This window comes from Triplophysa rosa, linkage group LG15 (assembly GCF_024868665.1).
Source record: "Triplophysa rosa linkage group LG15, Trosa_1v2, whole genome shotgun sequence".
Lineage (NCBI taxonomy): Eukaryota > Metazoa > Chordata > Actinopteri > Cypriniformes > Nemacheilidae > Triplophysa > Triplophysa rosa.
This window is the reverse complement of record NC_079904.1, coordinates 16,378,605-16,403,148: the sequence shown is the minus strand read 5'-3', so window position 1 is coordinate 16,403,148 and position 24,544 is coordinate 16,378,605. Positions and strand designations below refer to the sequence as shown.

The following is a 24,544-nucleotide window of genomic DNA, read 5'->3' as shown; positions in this document are numbered from 1 at the left end:
ATCCAAAATACCTATTACACAACTATGGACAAAATTGCTAATCATCATAAAATCTTGCTGATTGACCTAAAATTGGATATATAAAGTATATATATATTTGGTGTTTAATTTTTAAAAATATTTATAAGAATATATTTTGTAATTTATAACATTTGGAAAAGATAAAATTTTCTTTTATCAAGGATAATAACACGAATTATGTTTGGGGTCAATTGTGACCCTAGACAACAAAACCAGTCTTACGTGTCAATTTTTCGAAATTGAGATTTTTACATAATCTGAAAGATGGATAAATAAACTTTCTATAGATATATGAGTTGTTAGAATAGGACAATATCTGGGCGAGATACAACCATTTAAAACTTAGGAATCTGAGAGCGCAAAAAAATCCAAATATTGAGAAAATGGCCTTTGAAGTTGTTAATCAGGGGCACTGTGGCAGGCCATCCACTCACAAAAATAAAGTTTTTATATATTTAAGGTAAGAAATTTACAAAATATCTTCATGGAACATGATCTTTACTTAATATCCTAATGATTTTTGGCATAAAAGAAAAATCGATCATTTTGACCCATACAATGTATTTTTGGCTTTTACTAAAAACGTTCCCGTGCTACTTAAGACTGGTTTTGTGATCCAGGGTCACAATTTATTATTTCTAAAACAGAACATCATTAACATCATAACATAATTAAGAAACACATAATAGTTCATTAACCAGAAAGAAAGAATGAACATATAAAACACGTATAAAAACACATATAAATAGAATATTTGAGCATTGTGTCTGGAATTGTTTTATGCAAACGTGCTTTTTTGTATGAATATATGAGTTTCACAGAATACAAACAGCTTAGATAGAATATGAACAGCATTTGAACAGCAATATGAACGACCACCAGAAGGTACATTTCAGCCTTTTATCACTTTGCACATGATGTGCAGAAAGTGTGTGCATGATCCTTGCAGACAAATTTTCTGCATTTCACACAAGTGTTGCTGGTCTTGGAATCATTTCTGTTAGGACAGACTTGGCACCTGCCACGTTTTCTGCCTGCAGCTTGAACCACTGGAGTGTGTGTCTGCATTTGGATGTCCTTCACAACAGTTGCAGCAGCCGTTGATGCTCTTGGAAGGCACCGTCTTCTCTCAATATGAGGTTTCACTAACTCGTAACCCAGCTGCTCCAGGAAAATCCTCCTTCGACTCAGTTTTCTGCTGTTCCAGTCTTTGTTTATTTCACTCCATAACACAAAGGCATTGTAGGCGCTCACATCAATGATGTTGAAGAAAATGACAAGGGGCCAATGGGCAGTCATGCGTCGGCAGCTATAGGTGGCTGTGACCTAAATTATCAACCCCTCCCTTTGTCTCATTGTAGTCCAGGACCATTTGTGGTTTTCTGTCTTCTCTGGCACTCTGAGCAGCATCTTTGTGCATGGTGCTCATTAACAGGACATTTTTACCTTTCTTGGGGCAATAGGAGACAACAGTGGCTTTTTCAGTGAAGGCAAACATTGAAGATGTAACCTTTCTGTTCTTCATCACAAGCAGCTCAGAGGGAAGCTCTGGCTTATTTTTTCTCACTGTGCCCAACATGGTAACCTTTCTTTTTAGCAGTTCATCACCCAGGTAGGTATTGTCTGAAGGGACAGCGCCCACGAAATGGAACCAGACATTCATCCACAGTGATGTGGGGGCCTGGATTATAAAGAAAGGGTAATCGCTGGACCCACTTGCCCCATACATCCCGTATTGCTACAAGTTTGTCATGCTCACGTCTGCCCTGTCTTGTTTCTTTGTCATCAAAGCGTATAACACAGGAGAAAACATGGAATGTCTTTAGAGACATTGTGGCTGGAAATATTGACATTCCAGTGTCAGCATTCCAAAGGCTTGCTGTTGCTTCTCCTTTTGACTTGTACACTCCTGCCAAAATGAGCAACCCAATGTAGACTTGCAAGTCAGTCACATCAAAGTCTTTCCAGTTGTCCCCATACACCCTCCTTCTCTCTAAGTTTGTCATTTTAAGTATCAATTGATGGTGTAATGAAAAGCTCAAATGCTGATTTTATATCTTGGACATGGCTGACAGCATATCTGGTGGGCCCTGGAACCATTTTGATGACATTAGCAGCACTCAGTCTACCCTGACATTCAAGTGGGGAGCGGGACCATAATAACTTTCCATTTTTGGAAGGTAATGTGTCTACAGGTGGTTGAGAGACAACAGGAGGGTCAACACTAGGAGTCTCATTCTCATATGAGGAGGATGCCTCGTAATCAGGGTCCTCCTCAACATTATCATCTGTCTCAGACACATTCTCAATTGAGAGCATAAAGAGAGTGTCCACAGAGCACAAAAACAAATGGTTTAGAAGGCTTCTGTGCAAACTTTTATATGTTTGCTCCTCCCTTGTAAACCACAAATATTATGTATTCCCCTCCCCCATGGTACATGAAATATAAAAGTTCTCGCAAGAATTTTGTTTTTCCCTCACCCATGGCACGGAAATATCAAAGTTCTCGCAAGAATTTTGTTTTTCCCTCACCCATGGCATGGGAAATATCAAAGTTCTCACGAGAATTCGGATTCCCCCTACCCCCGTGTCATGTGAACTATCAGTGGTTCCTGCAATACTATGTTAGGTTAGATTTTTTAATATTATACTGAAAATAAAAAATTATAGGGAATATTATGAAATTATAGCATGCTATAGTGACCTCAATATCACCCAAAACAAATGTGTGTGAAATTTTGACATTTCTTATGTTTTATACAGGTAAAAGAGCCTGGGGTCAAATTGACCCCAAAGAACTCTGATGATACAAAATGTGTATAGGACATTGAAAAAATCACATCATGTTAATTTTGGGTTTACTGAGTTGTCCCCATAAAATAAGGAAAAGTCATTAATTCTGAAGCAAAAAAAGATCTCAATCATGTATTTACAGACGTTAAACATTGAATGGGGTCAAATTGACCCCTAGGATAATAGGGTGCTCTGTCAGAGTTACTCTGTGCAAAACACTATGGACAACGAATGCTGCTTGATTGAATGAAAATGACGACCAAGCGGTTTTAAGCGCGAGATGTGTGGAAGGATGACACATTAGACAGCCTACAAACCGTTTTTCTACTTCAACTTTTCACTTTTTGAACTCTAGTGATGCACACCAACCCATTTTAAAAGATTGTGTTTCAAAACAACATACACAACAGCTACACAAATTGCAATTTTATAAGAATAAACAAAGAAGAAGTGGGCTAAGCATTTATGGAATGTGGAAACATGGAGTCTGTGTTTGGGTTTTTCTTGGGAGAAAAATAGCCTATTTGTTTATGTTTTTTTGCCCTTGTCGAAATATAGAACGCTGATGGCTGATCATAGTGTGCTACCGTAATTAGCGGTAAATTGAATTATTAAACATTGTTTCTTTAAAAACGGAAGTGGCAATTCCAAATGTAAAAAGACATTGTCTAAAGGTTTTTACCATCAGATGTCAATATTTGGTGTTTTGTAAAATAACCGTGTGATGTCTCTCTTTAAAACATTTTTAAAGCATAATTTTCCATAAAGTGCCACTTAGAATTGTCACATTATTAAAGGTCCATATTTCTTAAAATGGGCACATGAAAATGAAATGTATAATAATTATGTTCTATACAGACCCAAATGATTACTTCTGGTTTCACATTTTAATTCACAGAAATTGTAAACAATTATATTATCTCTGAAAAATATGTGTCCTTTTTGTCACACCCTAGCATGTTTATTTCCCTAATCTTGAATAGAAAAGGTGTACAGACTTTTCTGATGTCTGGACTCGATCAAGAGGGTTTAGAAAAATATAAACAGATGGTTCAATATAATGGTTATACATACATTTTTCATATTTCAAGTTTTGACTGCAAATGTCACATCCATAGGCATTTTTCTGTAGAAAATATATCTTAGTTACCTGTGCTAAGTCTGTACAACATAATTCAAAGTTCTAATGTCTATAGTATGGAAATGGTCTAAACGTGGTCTAAACCACCTTCACCACTGAATATTAGAGGTAACACTGCAGAATAATGTGGAAAATGCTCTATGGGTGGTCAGGCTTTCACAGTCTCATGACACCTGCAGTACAAAGATCAATCCATTCATCCATGCAGAATCTTCATTTATTCCCAACAGTTCATATAACCATCCACCGCTCGGTCAGTTCATCTTGTCATCTATCCTATCCTTCCATCCACCCCTCTTGTCTTTTTCTTTCTGTCTATCTCTTCTTCTCTCTGGGTGGTAAGAGATGATTAGAGTGTGGGTTGGATGTTGGATTGTGCTGCTTCAGCGCAGAACACCCCTCCTGCCCCTGCTCTGTAATAACACAAAATCTGTACAGGCTGTACAGCTCAGTGGCTCCTGCGTTGGGAAAATAAAGGCCTACAGGCCTGCCTGCAGACCCCAGTGTTGAGACTGGCCCACTGAAAACAAGCAGAGGGGGTAAGGAAATACCCCCAGCACTCCCCCACTAACAGCCACCTCTGCTACTAAGATTAGTTTTCCTATGACTCTGCATATTTTTGCTTTAGTCTCCTGCTCGAGTTCGTATTGTCCGTCTCTTTCTGTTTCTTCCTTTTTTTAGACTCAGAGAATTCCTCGCATTTAGCTGCTCTGCACGTGAGCACTCAGCTCTGGTCTCCAGGAGCATTCTGGGAATGGAATGCACGGAGCTGTGCCGAGTTTGTCTGCGCAGAGAGACAGAGAGCTCTCGCTCAGCATGTGGGACAGAGAGACCTGAACGAAAATCAAACTGCACCCTGATTGTAAAATCTGATAAGATACCGATAGCGTTCTGGCTCCATATGACAACAATCACAGGGATTAGTTATTCACTTAGATTTTATGATCTTATCAGCAGTTCCTCAAAAAATTCAGGTCTTATCCTTAAACTCCCAACTTTCAAAATCTTTTGATTGTGTTTAAAAGACACCGTTTGCTGCTCTATTCGGTTGTGCAAGTGTTTATTTATGTGAATATTTATGCAGCTGGCTAAAAGTTTATTGAAAATGCTGCGATCCAAAGGGGAAAGAGCCAAACTGCAGGCCTACATTTCTAAGGGTTCTTTTACTCCTCATTTCAGCTACAATCAATCTGAATATCACACTCAACACATCCTCAACGCGCTGTCTCTCATTTAAATTCTTCTCTCTGTTTTCACTGGCTGTTCTCTGAGTTGGATGGTAAATCATTAATTGTTCTTCCTGTTCTGCTTTGTGTCAGTTATGAGGGCCCTCGCTGTGACACACGTTTGTTATGGAGTTTCATCAGCGATTTTTGGAGAGCGGTGGAGGAGAGGTGGAGGAATTGGTCTATTTGGTAGTGAAAACAGCACATTCCTGGTGGCAATGCCACTCCACATTGATGCATTAATACACTTAACATACACACACTGTATGATTTATGACATGGAGTCTTTCCGTCACATTTATGGAAAAAATTCACCCAAAACGGAAAACTCTGTCATCATTTATTCACCTTTGTGTCATTTCAAACCCACATTTCATCCTCAGTGGAACACATAGGGAAGAATGCTTACACTGCTCTTTTCCATATAATGTAAGTGGATGGGGACTAGAGGCTGTTCCGAAAAGCACTTTAAAAGTATGAGTGTGAGTCGACTCACACACTATAGTCCTAATTGTCTTAAGCCTTATGATAGTATTGTGTGAAGAATTAAATAGGTCATTTTTCACTTATTTACAGCCGTAGTCACCATTCACTGTATTATCATAAAGTTATATATTACTTCCACTGTACGGACACAAAATCACTGAGAGATTGCTCAAAATATCTTATTTTGTCTTACTCATTTTTGAATGACATGAAAGTGAATAAATGCCATTTTTGTGAACTATCCCTTTAAACATGTGTCTGTGTCTCAGGCTGCGTATTCTAAACATATGCACACCTTAGCTCACACACTTAGCAAAGTAACCGTTCAATGTGAGGCCTCTGTGCTCACTTGGAGGCAAAAATGTAAACAACATTATCAGATACATGGCCTCATTGAATCTAAACCCCCGAAGGCCTACATTTTCGGATCAAACTTAACAAAGCAATTGCCTGTGAAGACAACATCATCTTTTCATGGCAAATTTCCCAAACTCACTCCAGATTGCGATAGCAACTGTAGCTCAACCAGGAAGGAAACCAAATGTGCCAAGCGCTCGCAAGCTGGAGCTGAATATGTCCCAAATGTTTCTGTGCTCTGTTCTTCTGTTGTGTGGAACTCACTCTCTCCTCAGGGGTGAATAATTACAGTCACAGCATGTGACTTAACAGCACAGAGATCAAATTCCACGGTGTTATAATCACTTGCTGTTCGGCTATTACAGCAGCAAAAGGAGAGGGAATCTAATGGGTAGGGGGTCTGGGGGGGGGTATATGCAGAAAAGATTTGTCTTTGCTAGGTTACAGAGTGAGATCAGAATGGAAATCAAGGGAGCTCAGGCCGATTTAGAGAAAGCAGGCGTGACAAACAGGTGGTTTGTCACTGTGAGCGGACTGAACATAATCATTTTGTGTTTTCGCGATAAGCTCTCTGAGCCCCGCTCTATTTTTGGAAAAGCTTTTCCGTGAGAGCAATTCTGAAGATGGAAATAGTGAGCGCACGGTTGAGCGTATAAAGCTGAAGGAATGTGTGAGATCCAAGCATGACTTCGCACTGCATGGTTTGAGCGTGAGCCAAAACAGATGGAAGAGACCCAATGAAGGTTTAGCTCAACACTGTCCCCATTCACCACATGCACACACACACCTTCACAAGCGAAATTCAGTATGTGTCCCTTCTCACAACCTTTTGTGGTTTTCCCCCGCTGAGGCGTCCGTAGTGGTGGATAGGATACAGTATTTGAAAATGTGTGTTTCTGTGTAAGGTGTGTAATCGGTTAATTGATTAATCGTTGATGTATCAGTGAAAAAATCCTCAACTGCACTGAAAATACATCTAAAAATGAGTTGGTAACTTGTTTCAACGTTGGCTTACTAACCTAGAAAAGTTTGATGCAACCATGGATTACACAGAATAGGTTAAAGGAGCAATGTAGAGATTTTAGCGGCATCTAGCAGTGAGATTGCGAATTGCAACCAACAGCTCACTACACCCCATCCCTCCAACCCTTTCGAAGCACTACGGGGATCTCACAGGACAAAGATGTCGTCACGTTTTTGGTTCTTTGCCGAAGTAGATAAACCCAACTGTTTGCTCCTATTTTCCAAAACCATGGGTTAAAACAACCCAGCATTTTTCTAGTGTGTAATATTATTTGTTAATGGTATTGGTATAATGGCTAATTTGATTGCCATGTGCACCAAGGTACACATTTGCTCACAAGGGCGCTCTAATGCACAAATCACTTTTTCACAATCCATTAGAGGGAAAGTTCACCTCAAAACACATATACTGTAATCATTTATTCACCCTCATGTCATTCAAAACCTACAGTATATGACTTGGGTGCAACACAAAAGAAGATATTTTGAGAAAGTGTTTTTTGTCAATACAATAGAAGTCAATGGGGGTCAATGTTGTTTGGTTACCGACGTTCTTCAAAACATCTTTTTTTGTGTTCTGCAGAGTAAAAAGTCATATAGGTTTACAATAGGGATGCACTGATACCATTTTTTAAAGACCGAGTACGAGTACCGATATATATTTTTTTACCTGTAACCGATACCTGTATAATGTACAATTATGTTAATAAACCACTATCTTACTGGTACATTTTCTTTTTTTCTTTTGTTTTTAGGTCTACTTAAATTTAAGTACTATTTTTTAATCAAGTTCTATTTTTTATGATAAGTAGCAAAATTTTACTAGCACATTTACTTCAGTTTACTAAAGTAAACAATATACTCTGTGGTCAAATTATAAAAAAAATTTAAGGGGGGTGGTATGGTAAAATGTGAGTGTATTATAACTTGTTCAAGTCAACCGGACTTTTATTTTGACAGGACGCCGCAAAGAGAGTTTGTTTAAGTTAACCGGACTTTTATTTTGACGGATCGCCGCAAATGGTGTTTGTTTATGGGCAATTCCGCAAAAATGTCAACCTAGCCACGAAAAAATTAAGTTTTTACCAGCGGTTTTTACTATGGTAACAGTACAGATTTTAACATTTGGTGGTTCAAATACCCGTGTGAGATCTCTCTTCAAATTTGTAAAGCATTTGTTTTATTTTTAGTGCATGATTTTTCATAGTCAGGTAAGTGCCATTTTCAGGATTGTCACATCCATAACGCTACATATTCCTCATAAATGGACACATGAAAATGAATATAAAGTAACTATTTAATGTTCTATAAAGAGGCATCCCTTCTCCATTCATTGGGTATTATTGCTTCAGGATTGTGCATTTTATTTTACAGAAATCCTACAAAGTTTATCGTCTCCCAAAAACTGCGTCCTTTTTTTGTCACATCCATAACGCATGTTTATTTCCCTTTTTTAAATAGACCCAGTATTTATTTTTGTAACACTTTCTATGAAGCCCATGCTTATAATGTATTATAGCCCCATTTATAATTATTTATAGGTACTTATTACTGTTTTATAAATTTATTTATAGACACAACAAAACCTATACTGCATTATAAGAACATTATAGTTACATTTATAATATTTTATTGCTTCTTATAAGTGATGCATTTGCTTTTTCAATGTGCATGCTCATAATCCATTATACACTGATTTATAAGTATTAATTACGGTATGGTATGGTTCCATGAGTGTATTTATAAAGATGCAGCCTGCACTGTTATAATGTCATTATATTATAGTTACAATGACTTATTAGTAATGCAGATTTAGTTTTATGTCAAACAACTGAATTGTTTGTATTTAGGTTAATAGCTATGTTGTAAGTTACATATTGTGAGTCATAATACAGTTACTACCCTCTATAAATGCATTATTGGTGGCTTTAAGTAAAGTGAAAGCATAGGATGCAGTTTTCCTATTGCAAATATTAGGAAATCATGAAGATGTGCTCATTATCCATTTTAAATGGTTTATTTGCAAATCCTGAAATCCTATTAATACAAACAGTTGCGATTTGCATACTAGTAAAACACAGCAACATTATTTTTTAATATTACATCAAACCACAGTATATGAAACATTGCATATGGCTGACGAGGAATACATGTTAACAAGTCAACATTTCCATTCATGACCTGTAATACAAACATTGGCCATTATATACATAACTGATAAATAAATGCCTTAATGCTACTGCAAACAAGAGTCTCTGAAACTACAGTATTTTTATATTTGTTCATTTATGGACAGAAAAGGTAGAGCAGATAGTTAATTAAACTCATGCACATTGAATTTCCTGATATAATGTATGAGATGTCCGAGAATGTCATATCTGATTTCTTGCCAGCCAGTACTCCCATTCAACAACTCTAATGTGTTCTTTTAGCAGCTTTGTGGTACGATTCCCTCGATGCGACCAAACATGTTTTAAATGTCTGCCATGCTCACTTTAGATGTTGTGTGTGAGCTCTTGTGGTTGGGATGTACAAAATGTCTTTTGTGACACACAGTGTGATGGTCATAGCCTTCCTCTACTAGAGATCTCCTGTAGGCTCGCCATTCATCGGTCACAATGCTTGTGCCTCTCCTGACATGCCGGATTATTGTGGGCATCAGGTCATTTTTTGAGCGCCCTCCTACAATCTTAAGGACTGGTCTTCTTGTAGTTTGGCTAATTTCCAGGATACCCAGGACCCACTTCTTGCTTCTCCGCCAGGCTGGTCCAATTCTTCCACGATTATACTGTAAAATGATACAGTTATACAAGTCTTTCTGTTAAACATTTTTAAATGTTGATTATGAAATATCTAATCCATTAGGTTTAAACTAGGAAGATACTACCTTTCTTTTATGTGAAAACTTGCTTTCATCAAGCATTACAAAGGAATGACGACCACCCACACGCATTTTTCCTCTGCTGCGAAGTTTGTTGATAGCACGGCAGCAGACCTGTAATTCAGAACATGTTTGTTTCATAATTTTTATTTTTCTTATTTTATTGCTGCTGAATATAAAATAATAATCAATTAATGCTTTCAATGCCATTTTGAATCATGAAGATTTTTGGCTTCAGTTGATATTGGTGCATAGACCTGTATAGTATATAAAACCCCCTAAAATACAAGGTAGAACAATTTGATCTTACCTGTCTCATGACTGAAGCCATTTTTGACAACGTCTTACTGCTTGATGCAACACCATCTTCCATGAGGTCTACCTGTCTCATCCGCAATCCTTGTGAAAACCTTTTTGGAACAAAGCACATTTTTGAAGCCACATTAAACGGTCCACATATTAATAGCAGAAATAAACCTATTACTTTTATCAGTCCTAATATGTGTGTATTTGTGTGTGTGTATATATATATATACAGTATATATATATGTACACTGCTCAAAAAAAATAAGGGAATCAGGAATATCAATCAACCTGTTAAGGAACCATAAGTGATTGTCAACCATTTTCGCTTGTTTTGGTGCAAATAAAAGTGACAACAGGTACACTGGAGAGGAAACAGCAAGGGTGGTCTGGGGATGACCACTCTCAGAGGGTCTTAAAGACCTCCACGTGCACGTTCCCCAGACCTAAATTCAGTTGAGAACATCTGGGATCTCATGTATCCGAAGCAGTCAAGTAGCACCATACTGTCCAGGAGCTCACTTATGCTCTGATCCAGGTCTGGGAGGAGATTCCGTGGGACACCATGTGCCATGTCATCTGGAGTATGCCCAGAAATTGTTGGGAGTTCATATGGGCCACGTGGGGCAATGCACATTACTGTGCATTGCATATTATGAGTTACTGTGATGAAATTCAAACAAGTTGAATGAGCCAGGATTATAATTTTTTACAGTGATTCTACTGTAATTCCGGCCCTGAATGTGTTTATGATTTTGGCTTTCATTGACCATTGTCACATTATATTGTTCTCACAACATTATGCAAAGTATTTAAGTGAAGAGTTTTAACCTGGATATTCCGTTCATTGAGATCTAATATAGTGTGATTTAGGATTTTTGAGCAGTTTTTATATACATTTATGTTCCTATTGCATTAATTATTGTTAATGCAACTTTTAATTGTATCATCATATAGTAGTATACTACATATGGAAATTTGCATTTATTTATGGAAAAATATGGAACTTTATAATAAAGTGATGCTATTTATGTATATTTTTATAAGAACAATATCATGTGGTACCTGTAAATGAACTCCAGGTGGTTCTGAAGGCTTCTGCGTGATCTATAGAATATTGTGCCTTTACGGACAGAGGCTGCACGGTCTCGATGTTTCCTGCAGATCCTTATTGTGATATAAGAAAATGATTTGGTTATTTTGAAGGTGCCTCTGGCTTCAAAACTGTGTTCAGTACATATTCAACTACTTAAGCACATATTCAGTTAATAATAGACCAATGCTAGCAGTGATAATAATTATGAATATTACGATTATATATATATATATATATTGCTGAGTGGGTTAAACAGGTTAACCAGTGATATTATAGTTATTCAATTATTGTTTTTAAATATAGTTATTAAAATATAGGTTTATATTACCAGTGATATCCATCGTGGCGAGACAACCTTCTCAGATGCATCAAATTACTGCATCTGCATAGCATGTGACGTCGTAAGAGTCCTCTTTCTTGCATCCACAGTACAATTTTGCGTTTGTTTTTCAATGTACATTTTGTCTTCAGCAATCTGATGAGCTCCTGTCTCATATGTGTCATGTTTAACCCGCTTTTGATTTTTGGCGCAAAAATAACTTTAACAGCATACTTCCGGTAACTGATCGCGGGATTTGGGGGCCTGCCATGTGGTGTCCGGCGGTGTGCCTAAACTAAAGTAATTTGTGCGTTATCGCCATTAACCTGTAGAAAACGTGTCAGCCTACAAGGTAAGTAATTTGAACTTCTTTATTATTATAACAACTTCAAACTGCATATTATCTATGTAGCAGTTTGATGACTATGCGTTTTCTTATTTTGTAACCCACTATTAAAAAATGATGGCTGTTAATTATTATCGTTAGCCATTCTTAATTCTGTAAACTGACCAGATTAACATTTCACAGCAATGACGAGTAAAAGAACGAAAAAGGGAGCAGCTGTGTCTCAAAATGCTGGTAAGTTAGGCTTCAAGTTATTTACATCTGTACACATATTTTATGCGCATTCATTATGACTTTTAATTCCTAAAAAATAAATAAATAAAACTTCTGCAGCAATATACTGGTCACGGAAACACAATATAATGGTGATATGTAACTTTACAGTTAAAAATTAAATACAGTGGTGTTTTAGTGCATATATCTGCACTGATTTGACATTCACAATATAATATGGTAAATTATTAGTGTATTTGGTTTACTGTTCGTAATGGAGTTGTCTCAATATCGAACATTTCACCCTGTTCTACTGAAAGAGAAACAATGCAAGTGAATGTATACTATATGAATATAAAGTTAAGGTAGAGATGAGATGGGAGATTAATACAGGAAGAATTGTCACTGGAGATGTAACAAGCAAGCACTTACATATGGTGATTGCTAATTAAATTAACTTGCTCCTCCCAAATTCCTGTCTGGCTCTAAACTATATTTACCATACTATAACCTCATTTAACTTACTAAAATTACTTATTTTTATAAGTTAATAGCTATTCCTATCATATGAATTGTGATTACATTACAAACAGTTGATTTTAAAGTTACAACACGGAGTATGTCACATTTTAAATTAATTGTACAGAACATCACAATGCAGGCCAAGTGTCCTTTTAAATGTAGTCATTTGTTGTGTGTTTTAAATGAAAATAATTAAAAAAGTGTTTTTTTGTCGTTATATATTTTCATTGTATATACATACTGTTGATAAAATTATATTTTCACACTTTCCATGTAAACAGAGAATGTTGCACCAACGGCTACACATGAGATGGCCCTTTTAAGACATCAGTTAGAAGCAGAAAAGGAGAAAGGTGCTTTGAAAGATGACACTATTAACCTGTTAAAGGAGGACAAGGCCTATCTTCAGTCTGAATTGGCTCGAAAGGACGAATTTATCCGGGAACTTATTTCTAACAAGAAGGAAGAAATCCCTGGTCCAAGTAGATATCTAGGTTGGTGATTAAGTTTTAGAGTTTAAGAGTTAATTTGTGTTAATGTAATAAATATATTTTTGCCTTCTTGGATTCAAAAAAAATCTTTGTTGTACCCAACAGATATGAACCATACTCAACATAAAAGAAAGAAAACCCAGAAACTTGAAAAGTCTGATGAATCAGATGATGACTCCTCTGTACTGTCAGACTCCTCTGTTGAACTGCCAAACAAGTCCACAGTGCGGAAACACATGAGGCAAACACTGGTACCCAAAAGTGACCATGCACGTGTGAGAGGTAATGGAATATCTGTTAGAAAGAATATGAAGTTTCAGGGATTGACCAAAATTTCAGCAACAGAAAAATCAGTGTCAGTTAAACAGAACTATTGTATTTTGTGGTTTGAGACAACATAAAATCACTGAGGGCCCTATTTTAATGATCTAAGCGCATGGCGGAAGTGTACTTGTCCAAATCCACTTTTGCTGGTTTAATGACCACCGCCGTTATGACGCAGTTATTATTTTCTCATCATGCACCACATTGTTTAAATAGCAAATGCATTTGCACCCATTTATGCGTTCTAAGTGCACTTGTGCTGCGCAGTTTAGAATTTGCTAACTATTTTCAAATTTCTCTCTGCTTCCCCAAACGGAAACTGCCTACGGTTCTTCCTGTGAAATGCGGAAGTCACGCGTGCATAGAGCCTATTAGCTGAAATATTTCAAAATGTCAAGGTATTTACAGTGTGCGTTTTGATTTCTCTGTTCCATTTCTTTTAGTGAAGAACATCAAAGGCATTGTGGCAAGGTACAAACTGGCACTAGAGGCTTTCAAAAAGGGGAGCTCAATGAAAGCTGCCTTTGAGAGCTTGGGACTGGACCGAGCTACCATCGCCCGTACAGCAGTAGTTGCTGAACTAAAATTAGCTGCTCCTGAGGCCTTTGACACCATCGCTCCATGGAATGAGCGCGTGGAGAAACTCTCAACATTTATTGTAAGATGTCGTGCCGCAATCAGCAGTGACATCAAAGAGAAAATTTTTCCAAAATGAAAATAGATGGAGAACTTTTGCCAATGGCCAATACTTTCTGAGACATGTAGTGTGTTAGAGACTTGTTCTCAATGTTCTTGTTAATTTCTGGCATTTCTATTTCTCAGGAATTTCTTTTTCAAGCACTTGTATGAATGGAAATTTTGACTTGTTAACATGTATTCCTCGTCAGCCATGTGCAATGTTGCATATACTGTGGTTTGATGTAATATTAAAAAATAATGTTGCTGTGTTTTACTAGTATGCAAATCGCAACTGTTTGTATTAATAAGATTTCAGGATTTGCAAATAAACCATTTAAAATGGATAATGAGCACATCTTCATGATTTCCTAATTTGCAATAGGAAAACTGCATCCTATGCTTTCACTTTACTTAAAGCCACCAATAATGCATTTATAGAGGGTAGTAACTGTATTATGACTCACAATAAGTAACTTACAACATAGCTATTAACCTAAATACAAACAATTCAGTTATTTGACATAAAACTAAATCTGCATTACTAATAAGTCATTGTAACTATAATATAATGACATTATAACAGTGCAGGCTGCATCTTTATAAATACACTCATGGAACCATACCATACCGTAATTAATACGTATAAATCAGTGTATAATGGATTATGAGCATGCACATTGAAAAAGCAAATGCATCACTTATAAGAAGCAATAAAATATTATAAATGTAACTATAAATGTTCTTATTATGCAGTATAGGTTTTGTTGTGTCTTTATAAATACATTTATAAAACAGTAATAAGTACCTATAAATAATTATAAATGGGGCTATAACACATTATAAGCATGGGCTTCATAGAAAGTGTTACCGTTTATTTCATAGACTGACATTTTTTGATGTTTAGACTCTATCAACAAGGGTTCAGTAAAATATAAACAGATGGTTCAATATAATCGTAACAAATTCATTCTCTGAGCATTTTTATGTCACGTCCATAACGCAAAATGTCACATCCATAACGCTGGAATTGCCCACATGTGTTCGTGTCCTCCTGCAGTGAAACGCTGGCGCTTAAAGCTCCACAAGCACAATGCGTTCAGTACACTACACGCAACCGCACCACTCTTTCACACACGGTAACGCAAAACAAGCAGTATATTTAAACAGTATCTGAATACTACTGTTTAATGTTCTGTTACGTTAAATGTTTAGCCCTAATTCCTTGTTAGGAAATGCCTGGATTCCGTCCGCGTTTTCCGCATTGCGGAAATCATAGTGCTCCATGTATGTCACGTGAGGCATCGGTCTTTGGTATCGGTATGTCATTACGAGTGCGAGTACATGAGCTTGGTATCAGGCTGATACAGGTATTGGTGCATCCCTAGTTTACAATGACATTAGGGAGAGTAAATTAAAGATTTTTTTAGTTTTTTGGGTGAACTTTAAAAGTGATTAAAAATCATGAAGCATGCATGAGATCAATTCACATGTAAACTGTTCAACATTAAAGGGACGGTTCACCCAAAATAAAAATTCTGTCATTTACTCACCCTCGAGTTATTCCAAATCTGTATAAATGTCTTTGTTCTGATGAACACAGAAATATATTTGGAAGAATTGTTGTAACCAAACAATCAATGGTGTCCAAGAACTACCATACTAGGAAAATATACAATGGTAGTCAAAAGTGCCCCAGAACTGTTTGGTTACAAGCATTCTTCCAAATATATTTCACTGTGCTCATCAGAAGAAAGACATTTATACAGATTTTGAACAACTTATGGTTGAGGTTTTTTTTGGTGAACCGTTCCTTTAACTTCGCAAAAGCACAATAAAGCACCATACACCTAACATCCACCCTCAACAGCTATGAACATATACCTACATCCCAGCATTGTGACAATGTTTCAAACTCCTAGAAAACATGCTGCCTACAGGAACATCATGTCACTGAGGTCACATGTTTGGCTTAAGGCTTTTCAGTTAACAGTCAATAACTGAATTATGATCTACAGTTGTTAAAATTTGCACCCTTAGTTTAAGTATTGTTTGTTATGCTAGAACCGTTTAAAGAACTCTCCAGCGCCAGTCACTTTTATCCCCCAACAGGATCGTTTGGAGGAACCGAAGCCTTGAGTTCCCTAACTCACTCTTCTGATGACAGACCCGACAGACTCTCTCACTTACGGGCTGACAGCCAACCAATCGTGTCAGGAATGTGAAAAGAGAAAGGGAAGGGATGGGTTTGGGATCGTAGATTAGCCAGCGCAGTCTGTCGATGCATGTCAATCTTCAACGTGTTCTTGACTTCAAGCTGAGCTGACGAGTGAAATAGCCAGCTCAGCAAATTTATGAAATGTGCAAGAGGAATGATGTACAGTACGTCTATGCAGCGGTAATGTCCATTAATTTGGTGTACCAGATCCTTCAGGGGGTGAGATTTGTCTGTGAGCCTTTAGCAGCTCTATTAGGGAAAGAATTCAAGTTCAACAAGTTTGTATGGAGGTGTGCCACAGGTTGCTTGGTATTAAAGGAATTACTGTAAGTCTTATTGATGTATAAATACTGTACTTTAGTACCAAATTATAAGTAAAATAATATAAAGTGTAGTGTGTAAATGTGACCTACAGTAAATGCAGCCAGATATGCATTAAAATTAATGACATCTCTTACATCTCTTTTTGTTTATTTATTTATTCATTCATTTATTTTTACTGATTATTATACAATTAATAGAAAAAAATTGTAATTGACCTACTTGAAAGTCATACAGTATACCATGTTTTATTTTGATTTGTTAATGTTTATTAAGGTACATTTTTTAATTAAGGACTGGTATAAGGACTGGTATTAAGGACCGGTATATATATGATTTTGCTGTGCTATAAAATACAATATTTCAAAAATCATTAAAATGTTCACTCCAAAATAAAAATTCTGTCATCATGTACTCACCCTTTTGTCATTTTGAACCTGTATGACTTTCTTTATTCTGCAAAACACAAAGGAAGATATTTTGAAAAATGTTGGCAGAAGATAACCAAAGGTTTTCTTTTACCAACATTTTTCAAAATAAATTATTTTCTGTTCTGCAAAAGAAGGAAATCGTCTTTGAAATGACAAGAGGGTGAGTAAATTATGACAAAATTTTCATTTTGGGTGAACTTTGAAAATCTCCTGTGGTTGGTTTATCGATTGAATAAACATTGGTTCCCTTTCTGTCGGTCTCTCGATGTTGTGTCGAGCCGACAGATGGGGTTCACTCTTGAGAACCTATCAACTTCTGACTAGTTTAGAAAAGGCCAATGAAATTGGCGAATGAAATTTGCATGCTGGACTCCGGAGACGGCGTGCTGCATTCATTCACCTTTTGTTCTTCGGAGCCTTCACGCTGATCGATTTGAGACTTCAAACTCTACGCCGAATTACTGCTGGAATCTTACGACGTGGTGCAGCGGACGGTCCCTTCCTGCAGCGACTTCCACTGGGCGTCTCGGCAGTGCCAGAAGTGTTTTTCTCTAAAAGAGCAATTTTCTCCAGCGTGGCATGTCCCGTTGTTCTCATGGGTGCAACACACTCATCGAGGAGGGGGACGGACACGATGTCTGCTTCTAGTACGCTGGGGCAGACGTTGTGGTGGTTGACGATTCAGACGTTGCGTCATGGGTGGCTCGTCTGCTCCCCGTTCCGTGACGGCAGGACTACGGCCCTGCCATCCGCTACGGCAAGCAGCAAGGGTGATATGAGGGTTACTGTGAGCGTTAATGCGCCAGCCACTGGCTCACGGACTGTTCACACCTCGTCTCGCTCGTCTGACCGTTCCCCAGGAGACGGTCCCACCGTCTTGTTCCTCAACCACGTATTCGGACATGATGCGTGATGATGAGATGTCTCTTGCAGCATCGGGGGGTGACGTACTGCCATCCGACTCTGACGATTCCTCAGGCTCCCTCCCTCGGGGGGTCGAGCCCAGGAAGAAGCGGACGTCGAAATGTCAGCCATGCTTTCCCGGGCCGCCGTGAGTGTTGGGTTGCAGTGCCCGCACTGCCTCCCCCAGCGCTCGCGGCTGGCTAAATGGCACTTAGGGTTTCAGTGCGGCTCCAAGCTGCGCCCGCCCCCAGTGCCGTGTTTTCCCCGGGAAGTGCATGAGGAACTTAGTAAGACCTGGAACGCCCCCTTTCCGGCACATTTCACGTCAAACAAAGTTCTGTCACCCTCTCTTCCCTCGAGGGTGAGACAGCTAGAGGATATGTCGATGTCCCCCAGGCGGCCACCTGGGGGGCTCGACCTAGACTCCCGTCCAAAGCATGTGGGGTCTCGGCATCTCTGGTGTCGAGATCTTACATTGCAGCGGACCAAGCTGCCTCCTCTCTCCACACTATGGCTCCTGCCAGGCCAAGGCGTTGAGAGAGCTCCACGAGGATAAGTCCGACCCAGCACTTATGCAGGAACTCCGCGCCGCCACCGACCTTGTTCTACGGGCGACCAAGGTGACCATGCGGGCCCTGAGTCGGGCGATGTCCATACTTGTGGTCCATGAGAGACACCTCTGGCTGAACCTTGCACAGATGAGTAACGCCGAGAAGGTCCGCTTTCTCGAAGCACCCATCTCGCAAGGGGGGGCTGTTTGGTGATACTGTCGAGCTGCAGTTCTTGACAGTAAAGAAGCAGACAGTGGATATCAAGCATATCCTCCCCTGCCGTGACTCGACCGCCCTCGGCCGTCGAGTCCCATGCACCGTCTGCTTCCCAGCAGCCCTGGTCCTCTTCGACGCCCTCCGGCTCGGCGCCCCCCACTCAGGCGCCCCCCCTGAAGAGACATCGAAGAGGAGACCATCGCCCCATCAGCAGCCGCGGCGAAAGCAGAAGCGGCCCTCATGGGAAGACCCCAGGGAGATCGAGGCTACCATCGGGCCCGACCCCAGCCATTCCATCGCTGGGGGATCGGATAGGGACGGTTCCTGCCCCGTCTCACCATCTGCTGGCCCCCTCTTACTCACAAAAAGAGTTTCCTCTCTCTCTGGGTCATTACAGCCGCTCCCACTCTTGGCACGACAGTGGACGGCAACTCGATGTTGCACCATGGCGAAGTGCAACATTGAGTATAAACACCAGCCCTCAGCACCCTCAGTCAGACAGTGCGTTGAGCTGCTGCGTAAACGCCAGTCAGGAAAAACAGCACAGCCGATCTCCTCCCCGGCAAGGGATCCATATTGCTGGCCATCGCCACCCCCCGCGAGGACGATGAAGCAGATCAAGCCCCTAGTCTCCCTGTCTCGGTTCCTGGGAGCCTAGCTTCGGCTTCCCAGGCCGTCAGGTTGGCTAGGGAGGACGATCCGTCTTGGCTACGCGATCCAGTTTGCCAGACGGCCGCCCAAGTTTCGGGGCATCCTCTCTACCTCAACAGAGGCAAGGAGGCGCCCGTGCTTCGGGCCGAGGTCGCCACCCTTCTGGCGAAGGGAGCGATCGAGCCCGTCCCACCAGCCGAGATGTTCAACGGGTTCTACAGCCCGTACTTGATTGTCCCAAAGAAAGGTGGGGGCTGCGCCCCATCCTAGATTTGCGTGTCCATATCAGTACAGGGTCCTCCCCTTCGGTCTGTCCCTGTCTCCACGTGTCTTCATGAAGATCGTGGAAGCCGCCCTCCTTCCCCTCAGGGAAAGAGGTGTGCGGGTACTGAACTATCTCGATGACTGGCTAATCTTGGCACACTCGCGAGATCTGTTGTGTACACACAGGGACCTGGTGCTCCTCTTTTTCAGTATGGAACTCGACTCTATCTCCATGACAGCGCGACTGACTACAGAGAGCAGTCAGTGTTGAACTGCCTGAAGCTTTTCAGGCAGTCAGCGGTCCCCCTGAAACAATTTCAGAGGCTCCTGGGATGCATGGCATCATCGGCGGGGATAGTCCCCCTCGGGTCGATGCACATGCGACCGCTTCAACACTGGCTACAGAATCGGGTTCCTTGGAGAGCGTGGCACACCGGCAGCAGGTGTATGGTCATCACGCCTTTCTGCCGACGCACCCCAACCCCCTGGTCTCCCATGACCTTCTTGCGGACAGGGGTCCCCCTAGGGCAGGGGTCAAGGCACATCGTGGTGATGACGGATACCTCCCTGCAGGGTTGGGGTGCCATGTGCAATGGGCACACAGTGTCGGGGTGGTGGACGGGCCCCCGCCTGCGTTGGCATATCAACTGCTTAGAGTTGTTGGCTGTGCTACTTGCACTGAGGAGGCTACAACCTCTCATGCAGGACAAGCACGTGCTGGTCCAGTCGGACAGCACAGCTGCCGTGGCGTATATCAATCGTCAGGGTGGCATTCGCTCACGGCAGCTAACACGACTCGCCCGGCGCCTCCTCTTCTGGAGTCAGCAGGTGATCAGCTCCCTGCGAGCCACACACATCCCAGGCCTCCTGAACCAGACAGCCGATGCGCTCTCTCGTCAGTCGACACCTCGCAGAGAGTGGCGACTCCATCCCTGCGCAGTCTGGCTCATTTGGGAGCAGTTAGGCCAGGCACAGGTGAACCTGTTTGCCTCCCCGGACTCCACCCATTGTCTGCTTTGGTACTCCCTGACCGAGGCACCCCTCGGCACCCCTCGGCACGGATGCCCTTGCGCACAGCTGGCCGCGGGACAAGCAGAAGTATGCCTTCCCCCCAGTGAGCCGCATTGCACAGACCCTGTGCAAGGTCAGGGAAGAGGAGCATCAAGTGGTACAAGTTGCGCCTTACTGGCCCAACCGGACTTGATTCTCAGAGCTGGTGCTTCTGACAACAACTCCCCCCTGGCCGATCCCCTTGGTGAAGGACCTGCTTTCCCAGGGGAAGGGGCACGTTACGGCATCCCAGGCAGACACCTGGAACTTCAATGTCTGGGCGGGACGAGGAGATCCTGAGTGGCCCAACCCCGGTGGTTGGGACATCACTCAGGCTAGGGCCTCGGCGACTAGGCGGTTATACGCCCATAAGTGGCGCCTCTTCTCTTCCTGGTGCTCTTCTCGAGAAGACCCGCGGAGTTGCTCGATTGGGAACGTGCTGTCCCTTCCTCAAGAGAGACTGGAGAGTAACCTCTCCCCCTCCACACTGGGAGTGTATGTAGCCGCTACGGCCGCTCATTCTGACCCAGTTGCTGGGAAGCCTCTGGAACAGCATGACCTGGTTATTAGGTTCCTAAGGGGCGCGAGAAGGCTACCGCCTCATCCGCACTCCGTACCCTCTTGCGAACTAGGTGGCAGGCCTCAAGAGGCCCCCCTCCTTCGAGCCCCTCGGAGCTGCCGCTCTTTCTCACTTCACGATAAAGACGGCTCTCCTGATGGTGCTCACCTCCAAGAGGGTAGGGGACCTACAAGCACTCTCCGTGTCCACAGATTGCCTAGAACTCGGGCCCGGTGATTCTCATGCTATCCTGAGACCCTGTCCCGGCTACGTGCTCAAAGTTCCCACCACTCCCCCTAGAGACTAGGTGGTGAACCTGCAGGTGCACCCCCACCGGGGAGGAAGACCCAACCCCATCCGTGTTGTGTCCAGTACGCGCACTGCACCTCTACTTGGACCGCATGCAGAGCTTCAGAAGCTCTGAGCAGCTCTTTGTCTGTTTTGGAGGTCAGCAGAAGGGGAGGGCTGTCTCCAAACAGAGGCTGGCGCACTGGATCGTGGATGCCATCGCTACGGCATACCGATCTCAAGATCGCCCCTGCCCGTTAGGAGTGAGGCACACTCCTCATGGGCACTGGCACAGGGCGCCTCTCTGGCAGACATCTGCAGAGCTGCGGGTTGGGCTACACCCATCACCTTCGCGAGGTTCTACAGCCTACGCGTGGAACCGGTGTCAGCCCGTGTCCTGCAGGGCAACATGTAGGACCGGCAGCCGGTAGGGCGTACACCTGCGAAAGCTTTTCCCCATTCCTCTAGGGGGATCAACGGCAATTTACGCCTCCTTTCTTTCCCCACTGGGTAAAGAACAGGCATCCCATCCATCACTAAGCACCTCCTGGGGGCAGGCTGGGCAGAGCAGCACTGCCCCCTTAGGCCGGGTAACAGTTGAGTTATCTGCCACATAGCTCTAACCGGACATAGTGCTCCAGCCGTGGTAACCCCCCCCCCCCCGTGGGCGATTCCGTCTGATGTATCCTCATGAATGGTTCCCACCTCAGCAACCCATGACCTCCCTAGGTGGACTCCCACCTTGCGGTTAACTCCTTCAGTCCGCACGTTTTCCCATGAGTTCTCCCCCGATGGTGAGACCATGTTGATGTCTCCACTAATTCCTCCCTTTGGTAGGTAGTGGTCACTGTAGCGTTTTTCCCCCAGGGGGGAATAATGCTTACCCAGTGGCCCTTACGGTGCCGGGCGGCTTCTCGCTGTTAGAGAATCAAGGCCTCCGCCCGTGACGGCTGGTGGCAGGGGCTTCCCACCTTTTCTTCAAAAGCTCTGGGACCCCCTACCTCTCCACTGGACGGTTACAATTTTGCGGTAGCACTCACGTCTGACTCGCCCAGGCCAGTCAGCGTCGCATCACTCGCACACAACGTCGAGAGACTGACAGAAAGGGAACGTCTTGGTTACGGATGTAACCTCACTTCCCTGATGGAGGGAACGAGACGTTGTGTCCTTCTTGCCAGAACGCTGGCCGCCGCAGTGGTCGAGGGATGCTCAGGCTCCTCAGACCAAAAGGTGAATGAATGCAGCACGCCATCTCCCTTTTATACCCGGATATCCGGGGGCGGAGTCCGGCATGCAAATATAATTTGCCAATTTCATTGGCCTTTTCTAAACTAGTCAGAAGTTGATAGGTTCTCAAGAGCGAACCCCATCTGTCGGCTCGACACAACGTCTCGTTCCCTCCATCAGGGAACTGAGGTTACATCCGTAACCAAGACGTTTTCGGACAACCCCAGTATACCCTCCCCAGGATTTCTACAAGACATCTTACATGTCGTCATTCAGAAGGCAACCTGGGATCGTAATGTTTTACCCAAAAGTCTTTTCCTTCAGCTCTATATATGACAACCAGTCGTTCTGTTCTATAACGCTCCGATTTCTGTTTGCTTTTATTTTATTTTTCCTCCTTACCACGTCATAAAACATATTTGTCCAAGTCACAATTCGAGCCTGGTATTTTAGTTGCTGTTTTCTTGGATGCAGAATGATTGTGTTTGACTTAGATGAGTTTTTAGCCCTTACCAGGGTTTCCCATTTATGGTTAAAGTCACACACTGTGTGTGTGTGTGTGTGTGTGTGTGTGTGTGTGTGTGTGTGTGTGTGTATGCGTGGGAAGGGTAAACCCTACGGTATGGGGACAAAATGTCCCCACAAAGATGGCAATATCCAAAACCCTTGTCCTTGTGGGGACATTTGTTGGTGCCCGTGAGGAAATGAGCTTATAAATCATACAGAATTAACTTTTTTGAAAATCTAAAAGAGCAGACAGTTGTGTGTGATTGTTAGGTTTAGGGGGTGGGTTACGGGTAGGGAATATGATATACAGTTTGTACAGTATAAAAACCATTGCGTCTATGGAATGTCCCCATAAAACATGGAAACCCAACATGTGTGTGTGTGTGTGTGTGTGTGTGTGTGTGTGTGTGCATGCGTGCGTGTATCACCTCTCTGTACTGTAGGACCAAAAATCTCAGTTTATGCTATGTGAATTTGGTGTGCTCTAGTATCGTTATTTGTTTCAATATTTGTATATTATATTGCATTTATGTCAATAGACCCTCCAAAAATGACACATTGGATGTTTAAAACTTTGTAAAGTTACTATGCATTGTTTGTATTGAAAGAGATTGCAAATTATGCTGCTAGTTAAAGGAAAGTGTGATGTTACTTTTAAATGTGATTGGGCTGATTTTTGCCTGGCGGAGAATAAAACAGACTTACTTTTCTCTGTGTAAACATCTTGAATGAAGATAATAATATGATTTTATAACATCTGTTTGAAAGTTTGAAGGATTTGTGTATCACGTATCTAAACCAGCTGTATTGTATTGACTGTGTTGTATTGTATTCTTAGAAAGCAGCTGCTTTTTAGGAACAAACTGGAGCAATGCATGTCAATAAATCTATTTCATGAGTTGATCCATGAGGGATGCTGTGGGTTAGTGTGTGAGAGGTTTCTTAAGGAAACATCTGGAACGAAATTCCACGAACCACTCAAATGAGGTTTCGGCCATTTCAGAATCAGCATGAGGCACATATTCACAACCTTTTATCTTAAAGAGCAAAAGAGAGGAAAGGAGATGGGGGGCAGAAAGATACAGATGGGATAAAAAGAAAGAATGTTTAATGGAAAAAATGAGGGAAACAGGAAGGAGGA

General features: G+C 41.8%; 1 protein-coding gene across 1 annotated transcript; it reads right to left on the bottom strand.

The window, feature by feature from the left end:
* Positions 1-9,520: 9,520 nt before the first annotated feature.
* Positions 9,521-11,831, bottom strand: LOC130566092 (uncharacterized). Its single transcript, XM_057353314.1, has 5 exons — positions 11,656-11,831; positions 11,297-11,398; positions 10,239-10,338; positions 9,935-10,042; positions 9,521-9,835 (listed from the first exon to the last, which is right to left on the bottom strand). The coding sequence occupies exons 1-5, from the start codon at positions 11,829-11,831 to the stop codon at positions 9,521-9,523; spliced, it is 801 nt and encodes a 266-aa protein (XP_057209297.1).
* Between the last annotated feature and the right edge of the window lie 12,713 nt (positions 11,832-24,544).